Source organism: Arachis ipaensis, chromosome B5 (genome assembly GCF_059453495.1).
Source record: "Arachis ipaensis isolate K30076 ecotype BB chromosome B5, ASM5945349v1, whole genome shotgun sequence".
Taxonomy (NCBI): Eukaryota; Viridiplantae; Streptophyta; class Magnoliopsida; order Fabales; family Fabaceae; genus Arachis; species Arachis ipaensis.
In genome coordinates this window covers 60,536,884-60,549,045 of record NC_142440.1, presented here as the reverse complement: position 1 = coordinate 60,549,045, position 12,162 = coordinate 60,536,884, and the positions used below count along the sequence as shown (strand labels likewise).

Below are 12,162 nucleotides of genomic sequence, written 5' to 3'. Positions count from 1 at the left end.
CCCTTTAAGGTTTTAGATCTTGGTATAGGGAGAGAAAACTTGGCTATTTTGGGAAGAAGATAGTGCAATATGTGCATTATATATGTTTGTTGGGTTTGATCAATCGGTCTCTTAAGTAAGGGACCAAATTGATTGAATCACCTTGTATGCCATGTTAACATGCGTAATACTACATTCTGTTGGCAATTAATAATTCACATTAGATTATAGTTAATGATGTTAACTGGCTATTTGTCGGAAGGACGATCAAACTGGGAGATCATTCTAATCAATTTTAGAACCCATAGACTGTTTTGATCATTAGAAGTCTTGGATTCAACTTCTGAAACAAAAGGGATAATTATTTGTTTTATTTCTCTTGTAAGATTTTAATCAAGTCAAGTTGAACTAATAGAGTTTTGAATGTTGGTGATTTAATCGCTCATTCCTCGTGATGGAACTTGTAGAGTTGTTTAGGACAATATAAGTCCAATAGGTAACAACAAATTGCATGTATTGATTTTAACATAAATTTTCTGGAATTGTTTCATTCTATAATATTCATCAATGTGTAATATTACAAGAGGAGAAATTATTAAATATCTGTGAAGTAAGAGGGACATAAGGATAAATTTTACCTATATGAATATTGAGGTGGTGACAACTCTAAATAATGATTTATTCCTCTAAATATTCAATAACTAGGATTAATTAGTACATGTAGAAATGCTAAAAACTTTTGTAAAAACCTTAATATACATTTTTAATATTTTGTATTGGTCCTTTTAATTACTTTAACCATATTTCAACCCAAACCCTTATTCTTTTCCTCTTAGAAATTATAGGCTCATCTTTCTTCAGCAAGCAACTCTATAATGATATGGACTTTACAGACAATGGTAGCCACAACACTATATGGCTTCTTCACATTGTCGCCATAAGTGTCACCAATTTGGTTAACCAAATCTCTTACGATCTAATGTTTAGGTTTAAAAATCAATCTCTCTCTCTCTCTCTCTCTCACACACACACACACTTGTAGGATTTGGTTTTAGTTGATGCTATTAATTACGAGAGCAGTGATGGAAAAGAGAAATTGTTACGGTGCTAGTGGCTGCTAAAGGTAGTGAGAGGAAGAAGATTAGAATATAGTAATTTGAAAACCTTTTAATAATTTGTTTTATCTTGTACTTAGTTATTGTCAAATAATATATAAAGAATAAAGACACCAATTTTTAAAGAGATAAGAGTAGTAATAGTTAGAAATTTAGTTAGCTAGAAAGAGAATGGTTCTATATTTTTCTGTAAGAAATAGAATATATTAAATTAGTTTTCTTTTCTTTTCTAGTTTCTGCTTAGTGTAGTAGTATATATAGCAGATTTGTGTATCTTGTAAATGGTGTTCAATCATATTCAAGATCAATAAATTTCATTCACACTTTCTTTTGTCTTCTCTATTTGTTTGTGTATCCCCTTCTTTTGATCAAATTATATCTTGGTATCATGAGCACAGATTCAAGATCCATGGCTGCTATTGTACCAATTTTCTCATATTCATCTTTATCTTCTATAGCTTTAATATACCGTTTATGCCTATTCTTGACAAACTGAACAATAATTCATTTCAAACTTTGTAGCAATTTGTTTTACATGTTATTAATGCCAATGATCCAGATGATCACCTTAATATAGAGAAAACACCATGTAGATTTGATAATCAAGTTGCAAGAACTGTTAGAACAGAATCTAGACTTACTAGAAGTGGAAGATAATGGATCACTACCTTATGACATGGCTCTTTATTTCTACGGATTCAAGCTTCAAGAATCAAATGTTGGAGTGTGATTTTGCTTATCAAGTTTGGAAAAAGGTTCAAGAATATTTCTCCAAGATTTCTAAAATCATGGTACAATAATTGAAATCAGTGTAACATGGCAATTCTGCCTCTAAGTATCTTAGCAGGATCAGAAAAATTGTAGCCTCTTGCTGATATTGGTTACACTTTGTTATTGGATGATCATATCACCACAATATTGATGGATTACTTGAGGATTGTGCCATGTACATTTCTTCAATTATGGCAAAGTCAAATTCCATTTCATTAATTGAAGTGGAGACTTTACTACTTGCCCATGAAGATATGTTAGAGAAATTTAGAAAAACTGAATTTGGATCTATTTAAGCTAAGTTTAACCCATCTTAATCACAATTTGGTTGAAATCCTTCAAAAATGAATTTCAGTGGCTGTAGGGGTACAGGAGGCAAATTCTTTAGAGGAGGCCACTTCACGCCGATGGATTCTAGAAGTGCTTGCCAAGTTTGTGGCTAACAAGGCCACTTAGCATTCTCATGCTTTCCTAGATTCAACCAGACTTTTTGATTTCCTTCAAACAGATCCATTTCTTTTCAAGTTGCCAACAATTTAGCATTTTCTTTATCATCTTCTTTTCATGTATCAAGGGTATATCTTGCATCTCCTTCTACACTCTTTGATTCCTAATGGCTCCTTGACACTGGTGCGAGCCACCATGTCACAGTTGACCCAAGCCACGTCATCGCTGCATCAAACTACAATAGCCCTGACCAAATGATGAGTAAAAGGTGAAGCTACAGATACCGACAAGTGTATCGGATCATTCAAGTAATACCACGGTGAGTGGATATTATTCTCACGAGGATTAAAGGACTGAGCATGAAAATATCGAGTTAAATAACTAATTAGATCAATGAAACCTGGATTGATTAGGGTTGAAAACTTGTCTTGTTGGAGTCTTGGATGTTGAGTGCTTCGGCAGTGATGTTAAATTGAGAGAAATCAATAATGGAGAATATGAAGGGTTTTAGAGATGTTTAAACCCTAGGAAAATCAAACCTTGTTTCCCTAATCTAAAGCATGCAAAGATCTTTTTACGATGAATCTTAATTAACCAATTTTCAATTTCTTGGCTCTTCAGTTTCTTCTCAATTAATCAACCGTCAATGTCTTGGTCAATTAATTAATTGAAGAGGTTAGGCCTAAATCCAATCCCGTTCCTCATAAGATTCAAAAGTAGTCCTTAGGTCAAATTATATGCCATGTATCCAAGCTAGTCTTGTCCGATTGAATCTTATGAGAAAACACAATTTTTAAAAGTTGTTTTAATCCAAATTATATGTCAGGTATTCTAAACTAGAGTGATTGAAAATCATGTATGTATCACGCACTTTAAAACCACTATGTCTAATCGATTCAAAAAGTCATGTCAAAGAGTTTTCAAGCATAACTCGAATATTAGTTTTGTCGAAGAAATAAACAAATTCAAGACGGGATTAGCACACCTTTTGATGCTACTAATTTTTTAAGGATGAAGAATGAATAACTCAATCATGAAATAGATTAATGAAACACTTTAAAATAAAAGAAAACTTTGATTAATATTCCATAGAAATATAAACAGAGCTCCTAACTTTTTGACAAAAAGATTAGTTACTCATGAAGAATGGAAAAACAACAATGAAACTAAACTGTGCCGAGGAAGCTTGATGTGCTCTCTATGAATGTCATTCACTTATTTATACCAGGGTTTCTTCTAATTCAAATCCAAAAACTAAATCTTATCATAATCAAAATAATTAAGATAGCTCCTAATAATTCAAATCTTAAAACAGAATTAATCAAATTTAAATCATAGCAGAATTTTCTTCAATCTTTAACTTGGAATCACATCTTTGAGGTTGGGCATTATTGAAATCATTATTGGCGTTGCATGTGGCTGATTGGCATGTAACCGGGTCTAGCTCTTTGGGTTTGGGCGTGTAACGCCAAGCAGTGACGTTACACGTCACCTTAATTAGGCCAGTAGGACGTGGCATGCTTGATGGCAGGCCAAACATCGGTTTAGAATTTTTTCTCAATAAAAGAATCACTTCGTTGCACATATAGTTCCAAACCAACAATTGACCTGCATCAGAGTTTAATTTTGTTTGTCATAAGTGCAAACCAATAAAAATACCGAGAGAATTAGATCTCGAGTCATCTCTCAAAGAAACTGCAGTAAGGTATACATGTTATCGGTTATGAGGTTCAAGGGGGTGGTTTGCGGTTAAGAAGACAATAATCTAAATGACAATAAAGTAAATCAAACAATTAAAGATAACAAATATTAAAGAGGCATTCATGGCAATGATTGAGAATCAATGCCTTCTATCCTAGTCATTAATCATAACACAATAATTACCAAGAGTTAAGCCTATTATATTATCTCCAACATCGGAAAAAGATCAAGTAGGCTTAGTTAATTCTAATCCATAAGTAGCATCAATAGAAATAAGCTTAGCTAACAAATTTATATCACCAACATAAGTTGGGTATTAATGACTCAAGATTACCAAGCTTCTCTTTCCAAGCCAAGAATGCTAAAAAATCTACTCTAAAACTAAGTTAAACATTTTATCAAACACTTGGTGTACATAAAAAGAAAAGCATATTAAAAAAACATATGCTTAGAAAATAAACTCCGTCATGTGATATGAATGAATGCGATGCTCCAATATCAAACAAAGAAACTAAAGTTTGAAGACTAATTTCACAATTACCTCGACCTTATTGTTGCGATCATACAGGATAATCGAGAGATTGAACAGGATGTAAATCATAGGATACAAGCAGGTTGGTCAAAATGGCGGAGTGCATCTGGTTTTATATGTGACAAAAAAGTGCCTTTAAAACTTAAAGGTAAATTCTATCGCACTGTTATAAGACCGGCTATACTTTATGGTACGGAGTGTTGGGCGGCCAAAGGGGAGCATGAACATAAGATGAGTGTAGCAGAGATGAAGATGTTGAGATGGATGAGTGGTCATATGTGATTGGATAAAATAAGAAATGAAGATATAAGGGAGAGAGTTGGAGTAGCACCAATTATGGAAAAGATAGTAGAATCGTGTCTCAGGTGGTTTGGACATATGAGAAGAAGACCGACAAAACACCCAATCAGAAGGGTGGATGAGATGGAAGATGGATAAGTGGTGAAAGGCAGAGAAAGACCTAAGAAGACCATCCATGAGGTGGTCGAACGAGATTTACATGTCAACGGTCTCTCTGTAGATATGATACATGACAAAGCTCAATAGCGTCATTTGATTCATGTAGCCGACCCCATCTAGTGGGACAAGGCTTTGTTGTTGTTGTTGTTGTTGTTGTTGTTGTTGTTGTTGTTGTTGTTGTTGTTGCGATCGACCCACATTCTGGGTTTCTCTGCTTGGAAAATCCCTAACCATATGCCTCGGTAAACCACACTTGTAACATAAACCCATACCTAATTGGCATGGCTTGTCTGAATGGTAGTCCCCGCACCTCTGGCACCTCAAGTATTCCGAGTGAGCTCTTGCCTGCTTTCCTTTACCATTTTTCCGGTGGTTGTCATTCTTTCTGTAATTGTTCCTACCTTAGGGGATTGTGGTGCGTATCCACTCCTGTTGAATTCTTGGATCCTTGTGGTGAAACTTTTGCCTTAATCCCTTTCACGGGACTCCCGGCGATCATTCCTTGCCACCGCATTCTTCTTTGGAAATTCTTCTACCACTCGACTCTTGTTGACTAACTCAGGAAAGCTCCTTATCTCCATTGGCACCATGGTACTCATAATGTCATCTTCACCACCATGTCTATTACCATCTTCATTGCCATCTCCAGCTTGTTGCCCCATCTTATCCATTGCTCGATTGGTCACAACATTAATAGCAGCAGCCACGCTCGCCATTGCAGCCATGAAATCAGCCAAATTATCTACTGGTACGGTTCCCTCATTACCTCTCTGACCTCATTCTCGACCTCATCTACGTCCACAAGATGCCATTTGAGTCCCGTTCACACCAAACAATTGATATTAAGGTGTTCAGTCTCAATATCTCAAGTCTAGTGTTTCAAATTTTCAAAAGTATGCTCATGAACAGTTATGATATATTTATAAAGCAAATCTCCTAAATATACATAAACACAACTCAGAGTATGCTTAGAAGCATAATTAGTCCATTCCTCAGGCTCTACAGGAACGAACTGCTCTGATAGCATAATGTAACACCCTACCATACAAAGCCTTACCCTACAGTCATAAATCAAAGGTGGTGAGGTATTACGATACCTAAAAGAAAGCTGCATAGATAATATTTGAAGAATAATAATAAAACTAGGAGCTTATGAAGGAAAGATAAACAAAATCGACAGCCATTATTCACACACGAGATGTTAACGTAAGAAGTGTTGTATAATGGAGCAAAACATATATATATATATATAATATATATATATATACTTATATACACAAGTTCCGGAATAGGAAACATAATAGTTACTAGTGTCGACCCGCAAAGAAAGAGTCGGTTAGAATATTACAAAACCAGAAAACCAGAAAAATATGTAAAATAGAAATTCTATTTCTCCAAATAAAAATCTGTAAAAGAAAATATACAATATCCTTCTTCCTTACTTGATGTTCCATTTTATTAGTCTGCTTCCTCTGTTTTTAAAGGATTACTGCTCTTTCTCAATTCCCATCATACATTCCTTTTTTTGTGGGATTTTAAAAATGAATAATTAGCATGCTTATCCTGATTTATTATGCAGTATCTTTTACATGTTTTCTTAAACCTATCGGCAATTTTATGAGAAGACTTTGACTTTTGTGAGTGTGGCTTTTTTATTCTATTTTTTTTATTGAATCCTTGTATTCAATTATATTTTATTATGTTTTATTTGTCTTCTAAAAGAATGAATTGTTGTTTGAATATTCCTAAGAGTTGTACTTTTTTAGTACTCCTTTATAATGTTTGATTTTTCTTTCATTGTTATTCACGAGACATTTTCACTTAGGATTTTAATGAGATAATGATCAATTTTATAGTATTAGTGATTATTGATTACTGAACTTAGATCTTGCTAATGGAAATCCTCTTCTTTTCAAATTAAATTAGATTTTATTACAGTAAAAAAAATTTCTTCTTTAGTGCAAGTTAATTTAGTCGAAGTTTGTTTTTTTTGTTAGTTATAAAAAAAATTAGATAACTTTGTAAAAAAATATTTTTTTAATATAACAGTGAAAGATTACAGGGTTTATAACTACTATGTTTTTTAAATGCTGAATTGCGCGCCATAATTTTTTTTAAAAACCTGTTTTTCAAATAAAATTATCACAAATAACTCATTTTATTTAACAGCAATTATATCAATAATTACTGAAAACTATTGCAATATTCGTACTCTCTTGTAGTGACCTGAAAACGTTTGCTTGTTTTTCGCCTAACAGAGGGTGTGCAAGTAATATCTCTTTTAAAAATACAGTAATTGCTTACACCTCATTACTTATATTCATGTTTTTTCAATACATAATTTCTATCAAGTATCACCGTTTAAGAAAACTCAGTTTTAAGATGTTGCAAGTTTACTATTTAATTAATCAATTATTAATTATTAACTAATACTTGTATGCTGCATGGCTTTATTATTGTTTATTGTTTTAACAGGCGAGGTTATCATTAACTGCTTATAAAAGGTGTCTGATATAAAAATGGAAAACCAACAAAACTTGCCGTTTCATTGAACCAAACCCAATATGGAAAGGGAAAAGATAAAGTCCAAGGCACTGTCCTCCACCAAGTACACACAAACACAAATACAAAAGCTTATGCAATTTAAATAATCAAATAAAACATGCTGCTTGCCTTCTAAGCACAGACACACAAAATATAATGTCGCATGATTGAGGATAAACACGAAAATAGATTAGTGTCATTATCAAATATCATCCTCTAGTTCAAAAATAGATATTCCTTGTTTCTTTTTCTGCACAAAAAATGTTTCCTAGAATTTAAGAATAAAGCCCAAGAGGAATGGCATGAACTTAATTCTGTTTTTGAGCGGCTGAAAAAAATAGTTTACGTCTTTTTTTCTTTATAAATAAATGATTTTTATTTTATTTTCTTTTGGTTTTTTTGGGTGATAATAAGGCAATGTGTCATAGCTGGAAAACAAGGATTAAAAGACCCATGATTTAAGGAAAACATACACCGTCATAACTCATTCTAAGATTCTATACCTTCATTTTAGGTTTTGTTGTTAGTTTCAAAAAAATAAAAAATAAAAAAAAAAACAAAAAAAAAAACAAAACTTTCTTTTCTCCAGGTTTAGTATTTTCCTCGTTTTTTCTTTAATTTTCTCTAATCCCTCACTTTCAATACTTGATTTTTTTTTTATTTATTATTTTCCATGACTTTAAGTTAGTCTAGTAATTAGCTCACTAGTTTGCTTAAACAAGTGCCAGGGATTTAAATTTCACCTTGTGCATGTAACAATTTATTGACTAATGATAAATCTTTAAATAAAACTCAAATCTACGGTAAATTAGTCATTAATTTATCGAGTCAAGAAATACAGTGAAAAACCAAGATTCCATAACTCTAAAGTCTTGTAATTGATGGAACATAATACTAGACTTTAAGAGTAACTTAAAGATTTAAAAGGTTTAAGGTAGGGTTTGTCTGGAGATCCAAGTATTTCAATTTAATTTATATGGTTATTTTTTTAATTATCCCTTTATCTCTCTATATTGATTTATATATTTCTATTGATTGATATAAATTAAATGTATGATTTGCATGCCCAGTTTGTGTTGTGCTAATTGAACTTTGATTAAATTATATATATATATATATAGAGTAACATTGAACTATATGGATTAAGATTTTAATTTTCTAACTGCTTGATGTAGGTTAGATGCTTGGTGATATCTAAGAATTTATGTAAAAAAGAGAATAGGAATTGCACATATTTGTTTGATGATATATGTATATATAATAAATAAAGCTTGAACTTAAAAATCCTTGAACGACTTTTCTTTTTTTTTTTTTTTTTTAATTTTATTTTTCAATGTTTCTACTTGTTAGTTCTCAAGTCAAATCCCCTTTAAAACTCAATCAACTATAATACATCATTCCGTAAGAGACGACTCGAATTACACTAGGACTATATTAATTATGGAATTAACATAATTTGGTATACATATTATCATTTGATAACTATTGTAACCTAGCTCTCACCAGATATTAACTCTTAATTCTTAATGAGACAATGAGACATAATTATTCTCCCTAACTACAAAAAGATATTGTGCTGTTGTTATTATTAGTAAAAAGAAATTTAAAGTTTCATTTAAAGAAACAATATTAAAAACTTAAATTATATATTATAATTTTTTTAATTAGTAATTTTAACATGTAATCTTACTAATCCTTAAATATTAAAAACTTAAATTATATATTATAATTTTTTAATTAGTAATTTTAACATGTAATCTTACTAATCCTTAAATAATGATTGCACTATAAAGAATCTAACCTAATTAATGATGTAAAATAAATACGTTCTTTTAATATATATGTTTTACCCTTTTTTTTTTTCACTCAAACTGTTAGGACCACTTTAGAAAATCTTAACCAGATATAATAATTCATGTAAGAAACTAACGAGAGAAAGAAATGCTTGGTATCGGTTTGATTTATAATTTGAATATCAGCATTCAATTAGTCTAACAAATAAACAAAGCTGTACATTTTAGTCATACTTAAAAAACGTTATATAACACTATAAATCATGATCTATTGATTGTAGATCAATTTATAGTACAGTAACTATTAGAGTTGGTCATATGCAATGTGCAACAACCTCATCAATAGCATTTTCTCCAACTTAATAAATCTGGAACAGTAGTAGGAGTAATTCATAAATGAATAAGGACAAAATTGCATAAGGCATATCAGATTGCGCTTCAACATTGATAAAAGCACTTGTTTCTTGGGACAAACAAGTATGGCCATTTTTGGAGGTTACACACTTCAAGGGCAAGAATATATGATTAAATAATTAATCAAATTTCGGACAGCAAAAAAAAAAAAAAAAGGGTTATAGACGTTCGTCAATGTTACTAAGTCTTGTTAAACACACTAATTCTTTAATTTTTCAACACACAACTTCGTCCTATTAATACCTAGCTTGCCCTTAGTAAAATTTAAAAAAAAAAGTTTAAAAAATAAAAATTAAAACAGCAAAATTATTTGAAACAACACACCTGATCCTATCAAGAGGAACATGTGACAGCAATTAATTAAGAGCTACCACCAGAAGAGGATGAAACTTTAGTGGAACCGCATTAATTCCGGAGTTATGATATTTCATGATGTCTATGAACATCGAATTTATTCTAGTGGTCAAAAATAAATCTTTGAGTGTTATCAGTATAAACTTATAATAGATATATATTACATTCAAATTCAATAATGATAAAGTAGTATTATTATTATCGGACTATAATAATTTGGCGTTCAAATTATAATACGATTTTCCTAAATTCCAGACTCTATGAACAAAATTAGCCAAAAACAGAAAAGAGAAAAAAACCAGACCTTTATACGGCCTCAGCCGATGATCTTCAACATACGAACTATAAAAAATAAAAAAGATTCAAATGACTAAACAAAAGAGAAATTATCGCTTAATCCCTATCCTATTTCTATTATATCCTTATTATCAAAGATTAAATAAAGACATAAATGGTAGTTAACTTTAATTTGACAGAGAAAATTAAATCAACAGATAATAATTATTATACCTTAATTAATAATCTCTCTGAATGTCATCGTTGCTGCTACTAGTGTTGTTGCTGTGTTGATTACCATTTCCATTATCATTATTATTATGATCATCATCATTATCGTTATCGATATGGTTACCGTTATGAACACCATTAAGACTCCCATTCTTTTCAGCAGCAGAAGCATTATCGTTGTTGTTGTTGTTCCTGTTTCTGAAGAAGGTGTTCTTGTTGTTGTGCATCCAAACCTTGAAGACCCCTCTAGAAACCCCAATTTGGTTGCAAAACTCTTGAATCAAACCATCTTCATCTCTCTGCATTCTCCAACCAAGCTTCTCTGAGAATCTCAGCATCTTCTCCTTCTGTTCCTTGCTGAACTTGGTCCTATGCCTCTTCTTCGAGCTGTTCAAGTCTTTCTGGTGGTTGAATCCAGAACCGGAAGAGCATGCGGCATTTCCAAGGGATAAGAGCATGTTGGGAACAACAACGGTAGATGGAGAATTATTATTCATGTGATGGTGGTGGAAGGAGGAGTACGGAGGAGGAGGAGGAAAGTGGTGAGAGAGTGGGGCGGGTGGTGGTGATGATGGGCTTGAAATTGGACTTGCTGATGGGCTTGGGCTTGGGCTTGTAGTGCTTGGGCTTGTGCTGAGGCTGAGTCCACCACGCTGGGGGAGAGGCGGCGATGATGAGTGGTGGTAGAAGCTGAGGAAGTTTGGGGGGTGGTGGTGGTGGTGGGGGAGGAGGGATTCTGGGTCGCGGCGGTGGAAGTTGCGGTGGCAGCCACATGCGGCGCAAGTGAGGGAGCGTGGCTCAGAGGGGTTGGAGGAGGAGGAGGGCATGAACTCGCCGCAGCCGTCGAGGGCGTGGCCGCCGATGGTGGCTGCATGGTTCTTGAGGCACTCCTTGTAGGAAATTACCATGGAGAGTGGTGGTGCGGCGGCAATAGCGGTGGCCGGGAGCGGGTGGTGGCGTTTGAGGGAACCGTTCGTTGTTGGTGGTGGTGGGGTTTGTGTTTGTTGTGAGTTTGTGTGTTCTATGGTTTGGGTTTGGGTTTGGGTGTGGGTGGTGCTTGCATCAATTGGGGTTAAGTCCATTGTTTACTGTCTGTCTTTTTAGAGGGAATGGGATTAAGGAGTTTTCACAAAGATTAAAGCATTCTTTAAGAGGATGGGTGGATGTATTGTGGGGGCTCAAACAACAAACTATGCTATTGTCAATATTATGTTTTTCAAATGGGAAAGTACGAGGAGCCAATGAAATATTTATACAATGTGTATGATGGAAGTTTAGAGAGTATTAGAGATATAATTATTAGTGTTATCTTTTCTCATCAGCAGCCGAAGTTTTTTGGGATGAGTGGTATCATGCATGGTATTAAAGCGCTAGATCCGAAAGGTCAAGAGTTCGAGCCTTGGTGAATTTCAAAATTAATTTAAGTTTTTGGGAAGATGTTTATTATGATAGTACTCGGATGGTTATTCTAGATAGTATGAGAGACGTTCATTTTGTAACTCAATAGCCCATTGTACACATTGTACAAATAGTCCATTATCTCTCT

The 12,162-nt window shown here is 33.2% G+C and overlaps 1 protein-coding gene across 1 annotated transcript; it reads right to left on the bottom strand.

Moving 5' to 3' along the window:
* Positions 1 to 10,285: 10,285 nt before the first annotated feature.
* Positions 10,286 to 11,794, bottom strand: LOC107641865 (zinc-finger homeodomain protein 8-like). Its single transcript, XM_016345282.3, has one exon. It carries the CDS (start codon positions 11,696 to 11,698, stop codon positions 10,625 to 10,627), a length of 1,074 nt encoding a protein of 357 aa, XP_016200768.1. The 5' UTR covers positions 11,699 to 11,794; the 3' UTR covers positions 10,286 to 10,624.
* Between the last annotated feature and the right edge of the window lie 368 nt (positions 11,795 to 12,162).

Bases quoted from the DNA above. Each gene is read 5' to 3' on its own strand.
- LOC107641865 (XM_016345282.3), bottom strand. From the start codon at position 11,698: ATGGACTTAACCCCAATTGATGCAAGCACCACCCACACCCAAACCCAA.